Source organism: Penicillium crustosum (assembly GCF_028827405.1).
Source record: "Penicillium crustosum strain IBT 35664 chromosome Unknown utg000001l_segment0_segment0, whole genome shotgun sequence".
Lineage (NCBI taxonomy): Eukaryota > Fungi > Ascomycota > Eurotiomycetes > Eurotiales > Aspergillaceae > Penicillium > Penicillium crustosum.
Window position 1 is genome coordinate 8,554,134 of NW_026623122.1, and position 22,790 is coordinate 8,576,923.

A 22,790-nucleotide genomic window follows, 5' to 3' on the forward strand; every position below is an offset into this window, starting at 1 on the left:
CCTGGAATTGATGTCTGGGTGGGTCTGTTGAAACACCAAAACGGTATTCTCGCAGACCATTTTCGGGTTCATTTTGAGACATCAGAATAACATATTGGGTATGGAACACTCCATAGCATAGTGTAGCGATCCTTTAATTCGGATGTGAGACTCTTAGGCCGTGCTGTTCTCTCAAATTTGTGGCGAGCCCCTTGCCCGAGCTAACCGGTTAAAAATACTCGGGCATTCAAGGCATTAAGGGTCCATTCATCGATGTTGCATTTCCGGTTAAATGGGCTGATAAATTACCGCAAATTTTGCAAATGAAAAATACAGAGAACGTCCGAACCTTGTTTAAAGCTTGGAAACGAAAAATACCATGTCACATCGTGCTGTTCGTGTTCGCGCCTCTGCCAAGACCGCACTAAATACCACTAGTGTCTTGCCAAGCTCGCCTAGCGTCTTCTTTATCGGCCCTATCGGTGGACAGGATCCGTGGTTGGTTGGTACCCATAGCCATGGACGGCTAGCTCCGAATGTAACAAGAATTACTATATACGGAACACACAGGATATACGGAATATACGGAATATACGGCATATACTAGTACAGATGTTGTATGTTTCTCGGCATGTTATGTACCCAATATAGGTCTCATCGAATAATAGAATAATATATTACAAATGGAAGTGGGATTTTGCGCCTGAAACTAGCTCGCCATCCGAACCATGAAGCTCTAACTCTTCACCCACACGGAATGCTCACGCGGACCCTGAATTCCCACGTTTTGTAATAAAAACGATTAAAACATTATTAGAATGCTTCTAAAATCAGGTACATTCACCATGTCATTTCTATTTTCAGATGTATATTTCCGTATTGGTAGGTGGATGCCAGAGACATTGTTGACGGTTCAGGGCATCCAAGGTTGTGCGATATCAGATGGAGTGTTTGCTCACCAGTACTTAATGACATGGATCCTTGTATCTAAATATTTTTCCAACTTTCATCTTTCCTCTTGCATCTCTCTCTCTCTTTTACGCTCCATCATACATTCGTTTTTTAAACACACCACATTCGCTTTAATTCAGTCAAGATGCGTTTCTCCACCATTCTGTCTCTTCTGCCTCTGGCCCTCTCCGTTGCGGGTATGTAAATCAACCATGTGACACAAGAGTCTCTCTAACAATCAGTCAAGCCGTCAACATCACCGAACCTGCCAAGGGTGCCGACGTCGATGTCTCCGGCTCTTTCACCGTGAAGTGGACTTCCGTTAAGTATGTTGACTATATCATCCCCCACACCTTACCCCAGCAATAACAGCCAATACTAACCCATTACAGCACCGATGCCTCCACCCTTGACATTGTCCTTGTCAACAATGCTGTCTACCCTCCCGTTTCGGAGAAGATTGCCTCTGGCATCGACACCTCCAAGGGCTCCTACACTGCCTCCGGCCTGAAGGGTGTCACCAGCGGGTAAGATCACCCTTGTGGCACATCGATTGGATCTATGTACGGTCAACTAACACTCCTATAGTTCCGGTTTCCAGATCAACCTGCTCTCCACCGACGCTCAGAACACCGGCATCCTCGCCCAGTCCCAGCAGTTCGATGTGACCGAAGCCAAGAGCTCCAGCGCTACTACTACCGGTACATCTTCCACTGTCTCTTCTGCCTCCTCTTCTGCCTCTACTGGTACCACTTCCACTGCTTCTACTTCTACTGGTGCCACCACCACTGAGACCGATGCTTCCACTACTGGTACTTCCACCCCGGACGTGTCCATCAAGCCCTTCCCCGGGAACTTTACCTCTAGCTCCCTTACTACTGGACTCCCCACCCATACCCATGGCAAAAACAGCACTGATATCTCTCTCCGTACAGCTTCCGGTTCTTCTACCTCCTCTACTGGAACTTCCACTGGCACCCAGACCTCCACCCAGACCGGTCTGACTACCAGCGCTTCCTCCACCGGCACTGCTACCGGCTCTGCCGCTGCCTCCGCCACTGCCTCCACCGGCGCTGCTATGGGTCTTGTTGCCCCCGGTGCCGCTGCTGGTCTTCTGGCTGGTGTCCTCGCTCTCCTGTAAGTTGCAACTTGAAGATTGGCTGCTGTGCCGAGCTTGGGTATATGTCTAGGCTCGGTATGACTTCAGCTTCAAGGTGTGGAGGGTTGAGATTTACATTTTGAGAATTGGGTTTTTTCGTGGAGGAAGGGTAATGAATGGATGGATTTCTTCTTTTTTTTCTTTTTTTTGCAGGTGCTTAGTCTGCCTTTCGGGGTTCCATCTATTGATATAGACTAGGTATGTAATCGGACGTTGCATGCATGGGCTTGCTTTTTTTTTTTTTTTTGGCTTTGTTCACTTCGTTTGTATAATACTCCATAATTTCACCCAAATCTCTGTCTATTGTCGTCATTTTGTCATTTGATACCCCAGCCCCGGGAGTGCTATCTCTAGGATTTGCGGCAATCGGGTTCCTTTACTTCTTGCGCCCTTATTTCACACCTTTACCACTCCCCCCATTGCCCTCCATATTGGCCATTTGAGATTCAAGTATCACTTTCTTCTCTAATAGCTTTTGGGGTTCGATAAACTCCATATACAATCATGTGATATAGCAGCAGCTCAACCCGCCTCTGCAATAATAACTGGCCTGGACGATGTGGGACCACCAAACCCGTGATATATATCCACTTCTTCCGTCCCGAGTACGTACTTACCATGAGCACCGGTGACATGTGAGCATATTAGCTGTTATTTCCGGCTCGACTAGGTGGAATTTAGGAACCAGTATCTAGCCAGGATAATGAAATTCTGATATTGAACTCCAGCACGAATCAGCTCTAGCATGTGATTCTAGATTCGGTACCATATTGGCAGAACATCAAGACTGGGGGCTTTGACTACCATGAGACATGAGACCTTGGACACAACCACAGCCTCACTGGCGGTACTTCTAGGTTTCTGAAGTCCTTTCTTCCATTTCCTTTCTCGCCAACGCCTTCTTCCTCTTTGCACTCTCTCGCGACCTCCTATTTTTGTTCCGTCTCCGCTCCTCCCTCTCGGTAGCAGTAAGCTCAGGTTGGCGTCTCTTATTCATGTTCGCCTTCTTCGCGACTGGGGTCCTAGCTGTCTGTTCCTCGCCGTCATCTATTTTATTAGCCTTCCGCTTTCGAGAAGATGAGCCCTCGGTCTCTCCTAGATCCGTGGACTTGTCGATGGACTCATTGCACGGCGTCAATTCGGACATCGGCATTACAGCCCTTGGCATCTGCTTCTCAGGCATGAGGGCTTTTCTCTGCGCCGCTGTCTCCCGTAGCGTGAGGTCTTCCTCGTCTGCTTTCCTTTGCTGGTTCTCCTTTCTCTCCTTCTTCTTGGTCGCCCTCTTTTCGTCTGAAACTTCCTCGATTTCATACTCCGTCTCTTCAGCCTCGTCATCGGTGCCCATATGTTCAGTTTCCTTTCCCTTCAGCACTCTTGCACAAATCTTTCTCTTTTCAGCCTGATCGTTTTTGATGGTCTTTTCTGCACAGAATTAGCTATGACACTTGTTATGTGCTACTCAAGCCTACCTTCTCGGCTCTTCATTTCCTGCATGAACTTTCCCACAGCCTCGTGAGTTACAGAGGCCCTTGCTATGCAAAGGTCGGGTATTTCATTTAATCCCTCCCAATCCACTTCATCCGAGCAATCGATCCAGCGATTGCTTTCTGGTGGAGTATAGAAGGCTTGCTTCAATATAGGATTAATGTGCTCTTTACTTCCATCTGGGTTTGTGGAATGGTATCGGCCATCCCTGGCCATTTTAGCACCAAATATTAGAAAAATACAAAAGGGCAAAACTCACAAATGGACATAATGGTAGCTATCATTACCGCCTTCTCGCGCATATTGGTGTTTGCAGTACCAGTTTCTCTAGAATTTAGAATCAGATTGATCAATAGATTAAACATATTTATTCAATCATCTATCACCTTTGTGCTGGGCCTTCCGTTGAACTTTTCCCTGACGATTGTATACTTGCCAAAGACATCCTTCAAGGGGGCCTGCGTTGTCTAATGTTGGTTCCATGATTAGCATTTGCATATGATTGGACCAGCTATTCGGCAACTTGCGGTAGTATCAGAGGGATCAACACGTTTAGCTTGCATGCGGAGTGGTCTCCCCGACAGAGTAGAACCGGAAACTCCCATGGTTATTCTAGTTATCAAAAAGTCAGGAAATAGCTAGTATGAAGCTATTCAGGGGAAACACTAAAAATAGAACGGAGTATTTATTCCGATATTTCTTCTTCTAGGGCTAGTACAGGTGGGTCTATCTGAATATATATATAGTGGCTGCGGGGGTGATCTATATACTTGCCGGTGAATTACACCTTTGGATTTCACAGAGCTAGTTGATCAAGAGTTTGGAATTGAATCATGTTGATAAACTCCACGCAATCCGCAACCCTATCCATTGCTATAAACCACAGGGTGGAACTCAACCATGTATATTTGCAGCTCTCCATGTCCTTCAACAAGTTTCCGAATATCACCGAGAACAGCTTTGCGAGCCCACGCTCTCCGTCGTGTTTCTGTGTTCTTCCATGTCACCATCGAAATCCACGGTCTCTCAGGTCCTTTTCCATGGCGCTCTTCATATAACATGTCATCAGTGCACCAGCCACTGGCAATACTCGAGGGCGCGTCGTTAAACACAAGAAGATTTGTGTTCACATCCCGAGAGACTTGACAAAACTCTTCTTCAAAGTCCTGGGTTAAGAATCTCGCAGGGAAGAAAGCAATGAAGACATCGGCCGTGTAATCGTTGAACTCAACCAGAGGCACAATACCAATTCCCTCCTCGTAGGTTGTATGGAACAAAACAACCGTGCCATCAATAATTGTATTAAACTCATCCATGGTGGGTTTGTAATACGGAGCAGCCATGTAGTTGAGGTGAGATTCGAGATCATCCCAATCTCAGGAAGACTGTTATTTTGTGCTTTCATCTGATTTTCTCATTACGAAGAGACTCACCAAAAATCATAACCAGCACAGTAGGGTCTTTTTCGTCCAATCCCCATACCATCCTCTGGTATCCAGGCTGCTCAGTTGCAAGTTGGATTACTGAGTTGAGGATCTTTGCTGCCTCGCCATTCTCATCGCATGGATCAGCCCCTTTCACCAGGGGAATGATGGCGACTTCTGAGACAGGGGGCCCCATATTTTGGAGTAATAATGATCAGACGTAGTTTGAGGTAGAATAGTGATAATTATAGATGTAGAAATTGAAAAGAATGGGAATTACCTTTTATGGGAACCAGGTGAGTGGGTGACTGCATGTATATCCCGCAATAGACCTGGCACAATCCCCGATCTATTAGACAGGGATGCAAGCAATTAAACTGCATGGATTCTTGACAGCTGTCAAGATTATCTTGCTCTGCTCGTTATTCAACAATAGCTCCAGCTAATATCTATTCAATCATCAGAAGCCAATCGTTCAAATTCCGGCTGTAGCGGTAACAAGGCAGCAATTAATTAAACAGATTCAAAAAGCTACTTTATAACATGAGAGAAGCGATTCCCCGCTCCGACGTGTACAAACACGCGAATCATTGAGCACTTACTTTGTATATTTATTTATTTCATGCATGCAGGGTTGCATTCCCAGCATATATGTCCTACATATTGATCGGTGTATATGGGCGACGAAGTGTGCTACCAAGACCAGGGTAGGGTTGTAGACCGTGATATCAAGTAATAGAGATGCATACGTTGCCTTCCCCAAACTGATTCACGTGTGAATTCTCTTTTCAGTAGGCCAGTACTATTGAATGGATATACATATGCGAATACACAAAGGGTATCTACCTACAGGGTATATCTGATCTGCTATTTTCTACCTGGGGAGGACAGGTCTGTTTGCTCTTATTTTTAGTAGTTTCTCTTTCCAGTTCTTATATAATTCGGGATCCTGGGGTCAGACTTAGTTGAGTGCAACATGACCTCCGAAGTATCTAAAGTGTGATGTTGAGAGTCAAAGAGTCGAGTACTGCAGTATAACCTCGGGTTTTAGGTGGAACTGAAAGAGACAGTTCAAAGAGCCCAATCAATTAGCAATATGCAAACTATACAATATCGGCGACCTTCCATTTCATTCTTGCTGTAAAGATATTCTGAAATTCCTTGGGGTGTACATCAATGGTTCATAGGAGCGTTCTACCTAAGAAGTTGTTGGTGCGCTTTCATAAATTCCTCTCCTTTGAATTGAAAGTCCGAAAAGATGGCTAGGACCTGGGTGAGCTCATTAGAATGGAGAGCGTCTAGCTTTATCAGAAACACGAACCTGCATCAATTTGTACTGGGCTTTACCTTGGTCACTACGAGAAAAGTCAAGACGATAGGTACTCTCATCATGCAGGTATGAAGGATAGTCGTTATCGTCAGGGATAGAATTATCACCAAACAGGGATTGATTTTCAATCAAACATATGCAACCAGTCCCTTTCTGGAGGTTCTGGAGGTCCTCAAGCATGATAGTCAAGGCGTCCACGCCAGCCAACTGTAAGATCTCGGCAACCGAGAGTGTGGCGCATGCTTTGACTTTTGTGTTTATGGACCGCTTCTTGTAGAACTGCTGTGCCTGGACGCACAGGCGAAGAAGAGGCATTTCATCTGAGTATCTATAACTTGTAAGCAAGACGGCTGGGACTGAATGTCTGAATAAACCTGGCTTACTTCTCATCAAAATGCGCTTTTGCTTCGTGAACAAAAGGTGACATGGAAATACAACCGGCCTCACCAGCCAAGACGACTTGTTCCATCGTAAACACCGTCGTTGCCAGGGTCTTTATCCCGCAAAGTGCCAATTCCCGACATGCCTGGAGGCCTTCCCATGTGGCGGCCACCTTCATGACCAACCGATTGGTGTCGTCTAAAGCGGGATCTAGGAGCCTGCAAATTTTATGTAACCCTAACCGAATTTCTGTCAGCAGGGTTCGATCGTACCATTGATAAGCAATATACGTTTTCCAGTCTCGACAATCTTCTCCGTGCGAAAGGAGTAACACGGATTTGCCATCACATGCACAGCACCAGTGATGTTAGGAATAATAAGGAAGGCTAGCCGAATTGCCTGTGGGAGTTGAAAGTCAGATCAATCTATAGGGCAGTAGAAGGGAGTTGCTAAAGGCTTTGGCTTACCATGACTTCAAATGCTAGCTCCTCCAGCCTCAAAGTTGGGAATTCAGACTTCACCTTATTACTAAAAGCGAGGACTTCTTTTACCCGACCATCGTGGCGTGGCTTGATCATCTCCCCGTAAATCTCTGCCTGTTAAAGAAACAATTCCAATCAATGAATTCCTCTGATCATCATGTTTGAAACATGATATACGTACAGGATTAGATGTGCCATCCACACACCCCGGGACTTCCGTCGATACTGGTGCAAATTTATTAGCATATGACACCGAGCTAAGAAGATGGATGAAACCGAGTATAGTGTCATACCGTCAGCATCAAAGCTATCGACATCGACCTGGGTCTTTGAGCGCAGGTACTGCAGCAGATTGATTTGACACTCATGCATTTTCAGGTTCGGTTAGGTACCTAGATAGATGTGGGATACTGCCCAAGAATGTGGAGAAGACTTTTGAAAGTTCAGAATTTGTTCGCTTTGCATGATAGGGGGCTTTTATAAACTCTAAGGTTAGGGTTGTTGAATGTTAGGCTCCGAATAATAAATTACGCAAGGTAACATATCCTATCTCTGCTAGCGTAAATACTCTACTCCGTGCCCAGGAATATACCTCGGTGGCATTTTTGTGAAAATATACTCACAGCGAGTTTTCATCATCGCAAAGGCTCAGACGAACAATTAGAGATATCACCATGCATGATTTGTACATAATAGCAACATATATACTTCTAAAGCTTACTGTGAATGCTGTGTGTTACTCATATATGCTGTGTTACTCATGTATTCTGTGTTACTAGATCTCTTGCATCTGATCTTTCCTGCTTAAGTAGGTTTGTGTTGTTGAGAAGTGGAGACGAGTACTGTAGTATAACGTCGGATTTAAAATTAAACTGAACGAGACGGCATAAATAGCCTAAATATCAATTAGAAATAGTCCGAATATGTAAGCTAGTATAGAACATCAGAGTAATATATACTGGCTATCATGATCTAGAGCCTATTTTGCCTGTGTATGCCACATCGGCCACAACTCCAAAGCCTTGGAGGGTTTAAAGTGACTATGTTAGGACTACATATGTGCTTGAAAAATCAGTATAAAACACTTAATGAATTACTGCCAGCTGGGAAAAAGGAAAATAAATAAAGCATGCTGTGCGCATGAGACTGGCAGGTTTCATGTAGCATCGTCATCCCAGTCCTATGTATGATTAAACATAGCAGGATATCGCCACATATATTTATCGAGGCTGACGACAATTGCTTAAATAATGCTAGTGTGGGATGTATCACAATGCATGGCCATGTAGGTTGATCAAGCATTAGAGCTACCAAGAAACTATGACTGCGCACTAGTGTGAAATAGAGAAGAAGCGATTAGACTGGTTCGCTGGATTACGATACATTGCTTCATTATATAGCTTCAGAGGCTGCTTCCCTTGACCCTTGTTTCAGATTTTGTGCTCTCGTTTCACTATGTCGCCGTCTCCCCTTGGTGTAAGGAAGCTTGATACAAGCCTGTCGAGGCACGCTGGGCTTGCTCCGCTTTTTAAGGCGCAGGCCCGGCTTCTTGGCCCAATGACAGCCATAGAATATGGCGAGCATACTGTATCCTATGAGGAATTGCACTTGAAATCTCTCCAGCTCGCGCAACTGATTCGACTGGGAGCGCCGGAACCAGGAACTCCAATTGCGATTGCCATCCCCCGTGGAATCAACCATATTTTGGCACAAATTTCCATTATTTATGCCGGCGGAACCTGTGTGCCCCTGGACACAAAACAGCCGGACGTCTTTCTCCGGAATATACTCCAAACCGTGAATGTGAAGCTAGCTTTGGTGGACATCGAAAATTGGGGTCGACCCCTAGAGATCGACAATATCCTTGTGGACCATACTCTGAGCCCTGAACTATCCGATGAAGAATCTGAGGTATCCTCCAATGGGCCATCGAGCTGTTCCCATATCCTTCATACCTCGGGTACAACGGGGGAACCCAAAGCCGTCCAGATTTTGGCTGGCGGAATCACCAACTTGGCATTCAATTCCACCAAGCTATTTCAAGACGGCCAACGCCTTGCGCACATCGGCAATACGGTCTTTGACATAACCTTGTTTGAAACCTGGGTTTGCTTGTTGAGAGGTGGAACAATAGTGGTCTACCCACATAATACAGTCATAGACCCCGTTATCTTCTCGCAGAGTCTCCGAGAGGACCGAATCGAAGTTGTGTTTATTACTACCGCATTGCTAAACACAATTGTGAAAACCTGTCCGGGGGCATTTTCCACAGTTCATACTCTAATGACCGGTAGCGAAATAATCAACGTGCCAGTGATCCGGAAGATATTCGATCATGGGCCCCCGGAGCGAGTAATCCACATGTACGGGCCGACTGAATGCACTGTGTTTGTAATCTCACACGAGATCACCGCAGCAGATATTTACAATGGTTGTATTCCACTCGGGAAGCCAATTGGCAATTTTCAGCTTTTCATTGTCGACGAAAATCTCAGACAGGTTCCGACGGGCAGCGAAGGGGAACTAGTAATAGCGGGTGCAGGAGTTTGCGGAGGATATTGTAGGAATCCTCTAGCTAACATCAAGTCATTTATAAACCCCTCACATCTTCCATTGAAAGGCACCACGATGGGATTCCCACGTCATGCCTATAGGACAGGCGATATCATGCGAGTGAACGAGTCTGGCTTATACGATTTCGTCGGCCGCCAGGACAGACAAATCAAGATCCGGGGCCATCGCGTCGAGCTAGAAGGTCTTGAGAATATCTTCTTAGGCACTAATATTGCCTCCGCGGCAGCGGTTGTCAAGGTTGAGCCCAAGGATGCCGACACGGGGCCAATACTGGTTGCCTATATTGTACCGCAGTGCATCCATGTCGACCCCGAGGCCATAGTACGAGCATTCGTCAACCGCGCTCCTCATCTTCCGATGCCTCGCGTCGAGCTGCTTGCGGAGCTTCCATTAAGAGGGACAGGGAAGTGTGATCGACGGAAGCTTGAGCAACTGTATATAGAAAAGATGAGGGTCGTGCGTGAGAGTCAAATGCACTCGAACGGAGGTATCGACTCTGTGGAAACGTCTTTGGAACATATCTGGCTCGAGATACTGGGGTATCCAAAGGACCACCTGGATTCTTCTGATGACTTTTTCCATTTGGGCGGAACTTCACTGCAAGTTGCACATCTGATCGGCCGAATTCGACTTTTGCTAGGATCTGAGCTGCGGTCCACGGTCCTGTACGTGAATCCCACACTAGGCCAACTCACACAGCTAGTTCAAGAGCTCAAGAACGGAGCAGCTTTGCCAGACCCAGTGGATAATCAAAGCATTCTGGCTCTGGATTCGTTGTTGGGTCAAGAATTACAGGTTAGTCTCGACCCGGTCGTCGACTGGCTCGACGCTTCAGAAGGCCGAGTGTTCCTTTCCGGAGCCACTGGGTTTGTTGGCGCCTTTCTTCTCGCGTCACTGCTGTCCATGCCACAGGTCACTCAAGTTACATGTCTTGTTCGCGCCAAGGACACATCCGCAGCCGACCTGCGCATCAAGGAAACACTAGAGAATTACAGACTGCGTTGTTCCCAGGAGACCAAAATCGTCCCTATCACTGGCGACTTATCACTCCCGCGCCTTGGCCTTACGCAAGAACAGTACAATCACTATGCAAGCTGGGCGAGTGTGGTCTTCCACTTGGGGGCACTAGTCAGTTACATCCAGCCGTACTCCCGTCATCGAGCGGTCAATATCCTGGGAACATTAGAAATGGTAAGATTTGCCAATCACTCCCGACCAAAACGACTCATCTACTCATCAAGCATCGCTGCATATGGACCGACGGGATTTGTCCAGGGAACCAAGACCGTCCCAGAGGATGAGAGACCATTAAACCACATCGCCGCTTTGCGGTATGACACAGGATATTCCCAAAGCCAGTTCGTGGCGGAAAATGTGGTCTGGAATGCCATCCGCAAGGGTTCGCCGGCGATCATCGTCCGTCTCGGGTATGTCTTAGGACATAGTCAGACGGGAAGAGGGAACCCCGGTGACTTTGTCAGTTGTCTCATGTCATCCTGTCTTCAGCTGGGTCATTATCCCATTGTACCGGGGCAATGCAAAGTGTTTGCCTCGGTAGATTTCGTGGTGGATGCGACGCTGCGAATCGCCGCTTTCGAGGAAAATGTAGGCCATGCCTATAATCTGATCCAGCCGATACCCATAGATCTTCAGGAAGCCTTTGGCCTGATCAGTGGACACTGCTCTCACCCGCTGCAAGGTATCTCGTTTCCCCGCTGGCTAGAGATGTTTGTCAGCGATGCGACGAACCCACTGCATCCTTTTCTTCCGCTATTCCAGGAGAAGATATACACCCGTTGGGAAGTTCAAGAAAATGCGCCTCGCTTTGAGATCACCAACACTCTGTGGGCTCTTCGCAATAGTCCAGAGCTTCTCTTGTGGATGCCAGCACTGGATCTGCTTCGAAGGTACATCCCCGAGTGGTCTGCGGTTTCAAGCAATCCTGGCAGGATATAATTGCAGTATATTTTGTAATATGAGTCAATATGACCATATTATACATCTAATTCTGCAAATACCTATAGGACTACCAAAAATACCACCATGATAAGGCCGCATAAGCGGCAACTATTCTTTTTCTCTTGCTTCGAATCCTTGGATAACTTAGGCATTCAGACTGTCTGGCTGTGGTGTTTCTTCCTTTTGACCGATCGTTGGGCTTGACTCACTGGCTGAGACTAAAATCGGCATTTTCCGCCGTTGGAAGGCATCGTGAAATAAGTGTCAACTAGATCACAAAAGACATTGATGAAAAAGGGAAGTGGGTATTGGAAGCTGAAACCCTCCGGATGCCCCGCAGAGCGCATATACGTCTACTTCTGCTTCTACATATAAAACTACAAAGCCATATATCAAGAATAACTTTTACAGCCTCAATAAAAGAAGCTATCTACATGTACATTCACTCAATACATCCATTGAACCAATCAGGGTCCTCGTCCAGAGGGGATATTTCATTTCAAATCATCCAACACATACATGTAATCATCACCATACGTGCAGAGAGGTATAGTTCCAAGCCAAATCAAAAGACCCCAACCCCAGCCCAATGAATTCCATGCTTTTGAAACAAAACCATGCCTTAATCCAAATGCATTCTCCAAAGCCCATCACCAAGATAATGGCCTTCATCAATAACAACTCCCTTCCCTTTACTCTTAATCTCCTCGGTGCCAACCTTGAGCATACCAATCATACAAATCTCCTCCTTGCCCTCAGCCTTGACACCAACGATCTGTCCAGCCTCAAGCGCATGCTCGGCATCAGGTAGACGGCCGCCGGGGGAGGTGAGACCGGGAGCCATGAGTGTTGCGCCGGAGAGCACGAAGCGGATGGCGCCGCGGTCGATCTGGATTGTTGGGACGGCGGAGGGGTAGGCGTGGATGAGGCGGAGGTGGGGGATTGGGGGTCCATCGATGGGTTGGAAGAAGAGGGGGGTTGAGTCTATTGTGTAGAGGGTCACGCGATCGGGTCTAGGGTGGTGGGTTTGGTTAGCTTGGGGCCCGCGGGATACAATGCATGGCATATTCATGTTGGAAAGTTGGAGATGACGTTGCTGGAATTGAATGGCAAAAAATGGGGGATCGGGAACTGTACAATTTCACGGCTTCCAATGAGGCCTTCTTGGGCATGACATCTTCAATGAAGGGCTCGAGGCCTGGGTATGTCTCCAGCAGCTTTTGACGCAGCCCGCGCTGCACTGAGGACTTGACCTTAGACCGGTTGCTTGGGGGGATACTAGATGGAACACGGATGTTAGCTGGTATTTTTGGTAAACATTGGTGGCTAGAGCTATCCCATAGGAGCTATTTATGTCGTGATCTGGATTATGGAACAGCTCCCGCGGTCTTTGCGGTGCCTCAAACGGAGGAAGATGTGTGCTCCCATTTAAGAGTCAGGGGGTCCGAAAAAGCTACTGGCCCAGCTGTGGGATTGCCGTGAGTGGGGTGAAGGGCTTGACTCACTCTTTCTTAAACATGATGCTGGTTGAGGTTGTGATAATGTGAGAATCAAGCTCTTGATACGGAAGTGGGATGCGCGGGGATATAATCACGTGATTAATAGATTGCTTTGCATTTTTTTACTTGATACTAAATGCCTCAAAATAGAACAAAGTGTATGATAATATATTATTGATATTAGGTATGGATATCAGGTATGGCAAACTGCTCTTTAGGAATGAAGATAATTGAGCCATATATAGAGCACGAAGAGGGTAGATTGTGGTAAAAAAAACCATATTGAACCTAGCGGATACAAAAGAAGCAATGATGACTTAGATCAGACACGTCAAATTGGCGTACGAGAAAAGTCAAAATCTACAACAGAAAAAAAGATTATGCAGACTCAACACTGGTGTATCATTTAAAGAACTATTGTCTATGTGCACCTAGTGCTTAGCAGCACCGGCCTTAATGAGCATGATATCGCCGTCCTCGACGACGTAATCCTTGCCCTTGGTCATAATCTTTCCAGCAGCCCTGATGCTGTTCTCATCACCGTACTCACGGAGAGAGGTGTAGTTGTACACGATAGCCTGGATGAAGGTCTTCTCGAAGTCGGTGTGAATGACACCGGCAGCAGCGGGAGCCTTAATACCCTTGCGGATGGTCCATTGGCGAACCTCGTCCTCACCAGTGGTGAAGAAGCTACCGAGGTTCATGGACTGACGCATGGTAGTGATAATCTTGGGCAGACCAGACTTGGTGCCCAGGCTCTTGCACTCAGCCTCAGCGGCCGCATCATCGTGCATCAGGGTCAGACGCTCCTCGAACTGAGCCGAGACGGGAAGAATGGGGTCGCCGGGGGAGTTGGTCTTGATCCACTCGAAGACCTTGGGGAGGTACTTGTTCTTCTGGCGGATGTAATCTCTCTCGCTCAGGTTGACCAAGTACACAACGGGCTTGGCAGTGAGAAGGAACAGAGGGTTGATGACTTCGACCTATAACCAATTTGGTTAGCATGAGATGTCTCAAAGAGTTTGAGTGATATGATCATGTAGAAGTGGACTCCAAAATTTCAGCATATAACTTTTTTTCTCAAGGTGCCCTCGGATTGTGAGTATCCTTTTAATGAGGGCACTCAACGAGCTGGGTTAATTTCGAGCAGTGCTCTTATTCATCAGGTAAGGAGGTGGTGTGGATAGAAGGGCAAATTGGGTTGGGGAGAAAAGACGAGAAAATTTTTCAACATACCTCTTTGGGGTTCCAGTCACCCTTACGGATGTCATTGCCATCCTTCAGGAACTGAAGAATCTTGGCAGTAGTAGCTTCTTCTTCCTTGAGCTTCTTCATCTCCAGAGACTGTCCACCACGACGAGTCTGCTTGCTGAGAAGGTCGAGAGCCTTCTCAACAAACTCGATATCCTTGATGCGGAGCTCCTCGTTGATGATGGTCAGATCACGGCAGGGATCGACGTCACCCTCAACGTGGATGATCTCGGCATCATCGAAGCAGCGAACCACCTGGAAGATGGCATCGACAGCGCGGATGTGCGACAGGAAAGAGTTACCCAGACCGGCTCCAGTCGAGGCACCGCGGGTGAGACCGGCAATATCGTACACGGTCAAGTTGGCAGGAACCTGCGACTTGGGCTTGTAGTGCTGGCAGAGCCAGTCGAACCGCTCATCGGGAACGATGACACGGGCCTCCTCGGGGTCAATAGTGGCATATGGGAAATTGGCCGGGTTACCGAGGGAGGACTTAGTGATGGACTGGAAGAGTGTCGATTTGCCGACATTGGCAAGACCAACCTGAAGCCATGTTGTTAGTCAATCATGGTTGGGAAGAAAAGAAGAAAATTTTTGTGGGAGGAAAGGGGGGCAAGGGGGTTTAAATAGTTTTTTTCGGGAGTCGGAAAGTGGACTGTGCTGTGGAAAAAGGAAAAAAAAAAGAAAGGGTGGGGGCCTAGCTCACATACGATACCGCTCTTCAAGTTGTTTCCTGGGCGGCCCAAAAGGACCTTTTCCTGGACTACCTGCTTCTTGGGAGGCATTTTATTGGATTTTTTCTTCTTGCTTGAGTAGAAGCGACAGAAGAGAGGTGGGAGGTGGGGGGAAGTCGAAAGGCGGAAGCGGAAACAAGGATGGAGCGCGCCAAATGCAGAACCAGCTGCGGATCGATCGACGATACGAAGAAAAAGGATGGAGGAAGTGGAAGACGTGATTGCGGATGCCCACAGAAATTGTGGACAGGGTCAATGAGTAAAAAGAGAGTAATGAATGCGTGTTTAGCTATCAAAAAAGCAATGTTGTTGAGGTACGCGCCAGATATCTTCAAATTTTCTGCCTGCAGAGCTATTACCGCCCACGTGAAAGTCAAGCCCTGACGACGTCACCACATCGATGTGGGTGCCATGTACGTAATACTGTGTGTCGAGGGTTATTAATGTACATACATAGGTAACTACATTTGTAGGCAGAACAAGACTACATCGTAACAAGATGGGAACAGGTTGGCTTAAAGAAGAAACCCCAGAAGAGAACCTATGATACAAATACACCATGAAAATGAGATATATCATCTCCAATCCCGCCTCAGCAGAGATAAATAATGCAAACCCTTTTGGGTGACCCAGCCCGAACCTATTAAACGCCAGCAAAAAACAGAGAAAAAAAGGTATAGGTAGCAAGAGAGAAACCATCATTAAAGATCCATTGCATCGCCATGCTCCGATGTAGTGTCAACCATATCCAGCAGCTTAGCATAAGGCACTGTCACACGTTGAAGGTCACGGTGTTTGCCTAGACGAAAGTGTGTCAGTAATTGAAGCGATAAGAAAAGAGAAGCATGAGGAACAAAAACATACCAAGTGCTAAAATCACCTCCTTCAACAATGTCTCCCGTGGCCAGCCACACAGATCATCCGATCCTTCGCGCCAGTTACGGCCTTCGCGCTCATTAGCCTGTAATTTCAGGACTCCCTCGCTGGCATCGTCTTCGTCCTCGAAAAGACCGCCAATGAGGCCCTTCAGGAGCTCCTCGACCTTCAGCTTCAGACCCTCGGCACCAATACGCTTGGCGTACATGGATAGGTATAACCGGAACTCTTCCTTCGCACCCAGGGACAGAGCAGCAGCGAGACGATTCTCAAGATGAGCAATTGATACGCTGGACTCGAAAGTTTCATACCCTTCGCGTGACAATAACACCTTGATGAGACGCTGGAGGAAGTATGCTCTGCCGCGAAGGAGGGTCTCATTCGTGGTGTTTCGCTCCAACCAAGGAATGATGCCAGCTGCGACAGCTGCCTTGGCATCCTTGTTATCTTGCTGTGCGTCCTTGGCCTGCAAGTTGCTCACAGGTGCGTCTGTGGTGTTCCAGTACTGACTGCCGACGGCCCACCAGGCTTCCGAGATGCGCTGCCATGTGAACATGGATGGGGAATAGGAGTATCCTTCACCGTTAGACAAAGAAACGACGACTCGGCCTTCTGAATTAATTCGTGCGTCTGTTACTGCGGGAGCAGCGGTGGGGTTCGCGCCCATGGTATGGATTGCAGCATCCAGGACTGGCTGGAGAGAGACTGGTGGGTGAGGGGAAGACAAATGTTTCACATTCCAGACATAGCACATGCCCACAGAGGATATGCACAGGATCCACGGTCCATTGCACTCTAAGATAACAGGCTGTGCCTCGAGAACAAGTGCACTTACCAGACGGCGACCAGCCGGCGTCCAAAGGTAGATTGATCCATCCTCACAGCCAGCTGCCCACATGCTCTGATTACCAGTTACAAGCAGGACAGTCCGCGGTAAGAAATCCTGCCACAATGGCTGGTCTCCACGGAACAATGTCAGCCGTACTGGCTCGCGGTCCACCACACGGCCAGTCAGACTCGCTGGTGATGGGTTCCGAGCTTCGAAAACCACGTCCACACGACTCTTGGTAGAACTCGAGTCTGTACCAGGGGCAGGTTGTTCCGTCGGCTTCCCGCTCGAATCTAGCGCACGAAGAATCTGACTGCGAATTTTGGGAACTGCCAGACGAAGTTGACTGACCGACATGCAAGGATTTGTGACTGCGGGGCGAATGAACGCTGGAGTTGGCTGTTGACCGGTGGTAGCAGATTGAACTTGAGCCGGTAGAAGGCCGTCGGGGGTGTTGGCCATGATGGGGGTTGCACCGTTTTGACTAGCAAGTGTCACACGCTTTTCTACACTGCCATCTTCGTCGCCTTCTATTTGGGCCAGCTTGCGCTTGTTTCCAAGCAGGAGAGCAGTCAGGCCGCCCTTGGGTAGACCATCGAATGGTTTTGACAGGTCAACGATGGTGGTGGGGGCGTCAGCCTTGACCTGACTGCTGACAGATGCCATCAAACGGGATTGTGGGAGAGATGACTCGCCGGCCCCAGCTCCGGAGACTAGTAATGGAGCGATACGCTTTTTGCCCTCTTTGGTGTATGTTGGACGCTGCTTAAGTCGTTCCAGCTTGGCTTTGTAAGGGTCAGGCTTCTCTGATTCTGTGGCGGCAGGTGTCGAAGGAGTTCCATTGGTTTGTGTCTTTGTAGCGTCTGGGGCTGGCGAAGAGCCCCGAGCAGGTGTGGCCCCATTTGATGGCTGAGGGGCTTTGTCTCCATTGGTTGTAGGTTCAGCGCCATCACCCATCAGTGCACCCATTCTCCCTTCAACGTGCTTGATCTCGCCAGCCTTGCTCTTTTCCTCTAGCAACAAGCCGTCGGTTGTTTCTGTGATACCGGCGCCCTTTCGATTAGTTCCGAACTTGGTGAGTGATTTCTCATTCTCTTCCATTTCCGTGGCCCAGCCTAGCTCGCCATCTTCAAACCTGACCGCCACAATTGTGCCATCCAGGGCAGTAGCAAAGAGACATTTTCCATCAGGGGTCCATGCCAGGTCCGAAATAGCTTTAGCAGCCATTTCCTGCGCAACCACAATCGGCCGTGCATTGCTTGTAATCCAGATACTAAGGGATTTGTCTCCACCGGCACAAGCAATGACAGTAATGTGGTGTTGTGGTACAGGCTGCCCATCGGCTTGCTTCTTACCGGGTGGCTCGGTTGCATACAGTCGTGGGGAGAACGAACAAACCTCAACAGGTGCCTCATGTCCAATCAGGTTGATGTCGCCATCCCATGATCCACGGTTTATAATGGCCACAGAGCTCACAGGGCCGTTCACGGCATTTGCAGCTGCGATGTGCATCCCATCAGGCGACCAAGAGCAACGACGGAAATAGGCTGTCAAAGGAGAATTGGCGAATGGGGCTGTGATTGTTTGCTCAAGGACGAAATTGTTCATATGGTCGTGAGCTGAAGAATTAGGGGCAGGGGAGGTGAATCGGAAGATGCGAACGGTCCGGTCATCGCTGGCAGTTGCGAAATACTTGTTTGCTGGATCAAAAGTGATGCCTTTGACATGACTCTGGTGGATGGCTATCGTCTTCAACTTTTCAAATGAGTGACCTGACCACACCACGACCTTTGAGTCCAGCCCAACAGAGACCAGTATCGAGGAGTCGAAGGACCATCCAAGATCCTGGACATCATTGTCGTGGCCGATCAATCGCCGAATAGTGCGCCAGTTCTCGACGGGGGGTGCTTCATCAGTACCTACAAGTTTTCCCATAAATGTCAGTGTCTGTCTCCATCTCTGCATATACAGTGTGTCCAAAGCATACCAAATGTTGACGAGTGTGTTGGAGGGTTAGCGTCAAGGGTGTACACGCAAACAATCTTGTCATCTGCGCCTGACGCCAGGTATTTCCCGTTGGGTGAAAAACGGACGGTATGAATTGTGCCTGAGTGGTTGCTCATGGACGCCAGTTGTTTTGGCTTGCCCTCAAGCTCGGGAGTTCCGGTGCCGTAAATAGCCTCTGTTGACCAGATTCGCACGTATCCATCTAAAGCAAATCAAAAGCCAGATGTCAACCATAATTTCCTTCCCTGGAGCATGATCTTCGTGACCTCCACCTCAAAACAAAAAAAAAGGTCGAGCTCACCTCCAGCAGCTGTAACTAGTCGCTTCCCATCTGGCGAGACATCGCAGCTATAAACCTCGAAATCCTTGCGTTCACCTGTATCAGAGCAATCATATTAGCAAATTTGGCCCTTTAATGGGATGAATGTGGTTCTGCTCTCATAAAGCATTGTGTCTCCGTCCCGACGGTGTCGAGCAAAGAAAACCAGGGCGATCAAGCTCTGTACCTCCATGCGTGAGCCAAACCGGCTTTATGATATGCATCGCGCCCGTCCCGGAGCAAATTCACGGTTATTCGGTTTTTTCTCAAAGGTTTGGGGGGTCGTGTCTCGAGATAAGGTGATGCGACACGTATCAGCACCAATGTGCGCGGAGCGTGGGTAAGGAGGGGAGCGGCGCGGCGTGTCGGAGCTGGTTTTTCGGTGTTTATATGAATTTGACGTGGAACATGGCAGGACCAAGAGCCAAAATAAACAGGTTCCTCGGTCACGAGATTCAAGGAAGAAACCCAAAAAATGAGGCTCAGGTCAAGATGAGAGATGAGACCGGAGATTAAAAGGGCGCGAATCCAAAAGTCGCGATCTCCAGATTTGCCTGGTCCGAGCTCCCGCGTTGATAACCTTGAAAGTGTCTTTCGAACTACACTCCAGGGCTGCAAGGGCTAACACTTATTACTTTCTTTTTGGGGGAGATCACTGTCATTATCTATGTTTTATCATACGCAGACCTTTTTTGCTTACTGGTTTCATGGTTTCATCAAACAAAGTGTTACAGGGCAAACATGATTCTATACTAGAAAGTATAGCCACTTAGTGCATACCTGGACAACCGTGTCTTTGATGGAAGGATATAGTAAAAATGTAAAGATAAAGCATTCCTCAGGCACTGGTCCATTATATTTTTCAAATTCAATTACAGAATTAATTATATGTTGAGTCTCGGTGTCTGAGGTTCATCCCTTCCCTGGTGGATGGTGAGAGGCGAAACATCTAGATATCTCTTCCTTTAGAGAAGTACTACAATCTATGGAAGTATCGAATGAAGATTCTCCATTAGATATCCTACTACAACTAGTTTAGTTAACTGCTAGTTACATCAAAACACATGTTTATAAAGGAAACACAAATATCCATTGATTATTTATTATTCATATAAATCATGCCTTCATAATACAACAATTACTTACCAACATTATGACATAGAAATTTATTTCTTGCCGGATCCTCCGGATCCACCAGAGGGAGCAGTGTAGGTCGAGCTTCCCGACCCGCTGTTGTAGTAGGTGCTTCCATTGGAGTTGGAGTAGTAGTAGTAGTAGTAGTAGTAGTAGTAGTAGTAGTAGTAGTAGTAGTAGTAGTAGTAGTAGTAGTAGTAGTAGTAGTAGGAGGAGGAGCCATCGCTAGAGCAAGTAGTCAGAATATACTACTCCCATCCACTGCATATGCCTATGCCTCTGTATGACAGCTTCGTTCAAAGCAGGTACTTACGTATTGGAGTAGTGGTAGCTGCTCGAGTTAGACGTGCTGGAGCCGTAGTCGCGAGAGCAATAGTGGTTGCCCCAATTTGGCTTTTGTAAGTATCATATTAATTATAGTCTGCCATTTACCAAGAACATATGCATATATTGTGTACTTGGTGTCATAACATAGGAAAAAGGAGGCGGTATCTACTACGGAGCAACTGGTTATAAGTCTACAAGAGGCATGCGAACCAAACCAACAGGCCATGTACGATGTAGGTCACGAAATGCCACCTTGCGGACAACAATTTATTTTTTGATAACGACATATTTTATTCTGAACATTTTCTTAAGATATGGGAATCAACTTCGAATACAAATCGTAATCAACCATCTTATCCATCTGGCCAATACAACAGACTAGAACTCGCGACTATCCAAGATAAAAGCCATATCCTCATGAGCCGCCTCTAACTGACCAGCAACTGTGTAGTTGATATCGCGATAGATAGTAGTCGACTCTTTAAGGCAGTTCAAGGACCTAACCAAACCAGGCAGGATTTTCGCGCGGCAAAAGCCCTGGAACTCACCACGGAAATAGGCTAGGGGGCTAATCAGGACAGTTGTACACGTAGGGGACTTCCGGGCCATCCGCTCAGCGAGCCGTGAGATGATTTCTAAATAAAAGATCAGGTCACAAATGACTTTGATAGTTTCTGCGCGGCGGTCTTCCAGTAGATGGAGCGAGCGCGCCTCGCGGAGTAGAGTATCCTGGAATAACTTGCATTCTCGCTCGAAATGCTGTTCGTAGGTCAGGTGGTTAGGTTTAGTAAGAAGCGACATTGTTGCGGGTGGGAACTAGCGAATTGTCCGGTGGGAAATGATGAGCAATACTAGATAACGTGGGAAATATCTGGCTTTATATTGCTGTTCGACTTGGGATTGTTTCGTTCAAACAAATATGTGTTTTCACAAAGAAGCACAAAGCTTTTGAAACAGCGCTCTTCATTATTTGTCAAGACTCTCAGGCAAGCCGTTTACATTGATTTGTCCTTGTTCTTTTCCAGCTCATTGTTATCTTTGTTGCACAATCTTCTTTTTCCTTCTTCATGGATATCTATGCTAGCCCAACGAGGTCCTTCATGTCGATATATACTTACTATATATAGCACCAATCAGTCCATCATCTGATCTATACCCATGCTGATCATTCAAATCATCAACCTGCAATACTGATACATCAGTATGGCACCTTCAGAGCAGTCTTTGGTTCCCCTCAATCGTCCTGTAGGAATTCCAGCCACAACCCCAGGTATGCCTCCAGCTTCATCCACTCCAGCATGGCGATACGGCAAGATCCAAGACGAAGGAGCTAGACGCCAACGATGGCTCGAAGACCCCACAGATCCTACATGCCAAATCCAGCCCAGCACGCTGACAGTAGGCGACCTTGTAAGTACACACTGGTACGTTCATACCAGCCATAATAACATCCCATTCGAGGTTGCGGAGAATGCCTTCGCACTAGGATATATTAATGGAACGGTATACAACCAAACACTAACGCAGAGTTATGCAGGGGGCGAGCTTGGGTTTGTTGGCTGCGAAAATATATATGACATCCTTGTTGGAAAGGGAATTATCATCGCCGAGGGGATGTTCAGAAGCGACGGGCCTCAGTTTTCCCAGATTGCCCGGGCTCATATGCAGGAGATTGCTGAGCCCCAGAGTTTGCGACACTTCTATGCTTGTGATATTGTCAATATCGAGACTAAGAATTTCATAGAGAAGGTTCTCTATTCTTCGCACAATGATCTCACTTGGCCTCCTGCCTGTGCAGCACCACTGATCTGGGAGTATAATACACCCGAGTACCAGGGTCTTCTGGGTACGCGTATTGGGAAGTGCGCGGTGTATCTGGTTCTGGAAATTTTTCCTAGAGGTACGTATTATATTGCTAGGGTTGTGACCTGGGATGTGGATTGCTCAATTGAGATTAGGTTTGATATTGAACCTATTCCGGCATCTTTGGGTTCTACTGATTGATTCTATTCTTTTCGGGTATGTGTTTGGTTTGGATTTACTAGGATTTCCACAGCCCTTTTACTAGGAGCTGTCAACAATGCACCTTT

General features: G+C 47.3%; 11 protein-coding genes across 11 annotated transcripts; 3 read left to right on the forward strand and 8 right to left on the reverse strand.

The window, feature by feature from the left end:
* Window positions 1–1,075: 1,075 nt before the first annotated feature.
* N7487_003167 (GPI anchored serine-threonine rich family protein) lies at window positions 1,076–2,071 on the forward strand (the record flags this gene model as incomplete). The annotated part of the gene is made up of 4 exons (XM_056870914.1): window positions 1,076–1,127; window positions 1,178–1,256; window positions 1,323–1,457; window positions 1,519–2,071. The coding sequence occupies 4 exons, from the start codon at window positions 1,076–1,078 to the stop codon at window positions 2,069–2,071; spliced, it is 819 nt and encodes a 272-aa protein (XP_056735698.1).
* Window positions 2,072–2,942: 871 nt separating this feature from the next.
* Window positions 2,943–3,434, reverse strand: N7487_003168 (uncharacterized protein; the record flags this gene model as incomplete). The annotated part of the gene is made up of 1 exon (XM_056870915.1): window positions 2,943–3,434. One exon carries the CDS (start codon window positions 3,432–3,434, stop codon window positions 2,943–2,945), a length of 492 nt encoding a protein of 163 aa, XP_056735699.1.
* A 1,003-nt stretch (window positions 3,435–4,437) lies between these two features.
* N7487_003169 (putative quinol monooxygenase) lies at window positions 4,438–5,194 on the reverse strand (the record flags this gene model as incomplete). The annotated part of the gene is made up of 2 exons (XM_056870916.1): window positions 4,438–4,949; window positions 5,008–5,194. The coding sequence occupies 2 exons, from the start codon at window positions 5,192–5,194 to the stop codon at window positions 4,438–4,440; spliced, it is 699 nt and encodes a 232-aa protein (XP_056735700.1).
* Window positions 5,195–6,198: 1,004 nt separating this feature from the next.
* N7487_003170 (Aldolase-type TIM barrel) lies at window positions 6,199–7,563 on the reverse strand (the record flags this gene model as incomplete). Its single annotated transcript, XM_056870917.1, has 7 exons — window positions 6,199–6,267; window positions 6,320–6,656; window positions 6,712–6,946; window positions 7,000–7,108; window positions 7,177–7,305; window positions 7,373–7,416; window positions 7,485–7,563. Coding segments are annotated over 7 exons (1,002 nt in total), but the record flags the coding sequence as incomplete, so codon positions are not given.
* A 1,083-nt stretch (window positions 7,564–8,646) lies between these two features.
* Window positions 8,647–11,721, forward strand: N7487_003171 (non-ribosomal peptide synthetase; the record flags this gene model as incomplete). The annotated part of the gene is made up of 1 exon (XM_056870918.1): window positions 8,647–11,721. The coding sequence occupies one exon, from the start codon at window positions 8,647–8,649 to the stop codon at window positions 11,719–11,721; it is 3,075 nt and encodes a 1,024-aa protein (XP_056735702.1).
* Window positions 11,722–12,346: 625 nt separating this feature from the next.
* Window positions 12,347–13,243, reverse strand: N7487_003172 (translation machinery-associated protein 20; the record flags this gene model as incomplete). The annotated part of the gene is made up of 3 exons (XM_056870919.1): window positions 12,347–12,737; window positions 12,862–13,002; window positions 13,230–13,243. 3 exons carry the CDS (start codon window positions 13,241–13,243, stop codon window positions 12,347–12,349), a joined length of 546 nt encoding a protein of 181 aa, XP_056735703.1.
* A 411-nt stretch (window positions 13,244–13,654) lies between these two features.
* N7487_003173 (YchF/Obg family ATPase) lies at window positions 13,655–15,259 on the reverse strand (the record flags this gene model as incomplete). The annotated part of the gene is made up of 3 exons (XM_056870920.1): window positions 13,655–14,206; window positions 14,460–15,017; window positions 15,185–15,259. 3 exons carry the CDS (start codon window positions 15,257–15,259, stop codon window positions 13,655–13,657), a joined length of 1,185 nt encoding a protein of 394 aa, XP_056735704.1.
* Window positions 15,260–15,909: 650 nt separating this feature from the next.
* hir1 (putative histone transcription regulator Hir1) lies at window positions 15,910–19,432 on the reverse strand (the record flags this gene model as incomplete). The annotated part of the gene is made up of 5 exons (XM_056870921.1): window positions 15,910–16,007; window positions 16,073–18,832; window positions 18,901–19,122; window positions 19,222–19,296; window positions 19,387–19,432. The coding sequence occupies 5 exons, from the start codon at window positions 19,430–19,432 to the stop codon at window positions 15,910–15,912; spliced, it is 3,201 nt and encodes a 1,066-aa protein (XP_056735705.1).
* Window positions 19,433–20,405: 973 nt separating this feature from the next.
* N7487_003175 (uncharacterized protein) lies at window positions 20,406–20,820 on the reverse strand (the record flags this gene model as incomplete). Its single annotated transcript, XM_056870922.1, has 3 exons — window positions 20,406–20,598; window positions 20,687–20,766; window positions 20,806–20,820. The coding sequence occupies 3 exons, from the start codon at window positions 20,818–20,820 to the stop codon at window positions 20,406–20,408; spliced, it is 288 nt and encodes a 95-aa protein (XP_056735706.1).
* A 258-nt stretch (window positions 20,821–21,078) lies between these two features.
* Window positions 21,079–21,501, reverse strand: N7487_003176 (uncharacterized protein; the record flags this gene model as incomplete). The annotated part of the gene is made up of 1 exon (XM_056870923.1): window positions 21,079–21,501. The coding sequence occupies one exon, from the start codon at window positions 21,499–21,501 to the stop codon at window positions 21,079–21,081; it is 423 nt and encodes a 140-aa protein (XP_056735707.1).
* A 402-nt stretch (window positions 21,502–21,903) lies between these two features.
* N7487_003177 (uncharacterized protein) lies at window positions 21,904–22,704 on the forward strand (the record flags this gene model as incomplete). Its single annotated transcript, XM_056870924.1, has 1 exon — window positions 21,904–22,704. The coding sequence occupies one exon, from the start codon at window positions 21,904–21,906 to the stop codon at window positions 22,702–22,704; it is 801 nt and encodes a 266-aa protein (XP_056735708.1).
* Window positions 22,705–22,790: the final 86 nt, after the last annotated feature.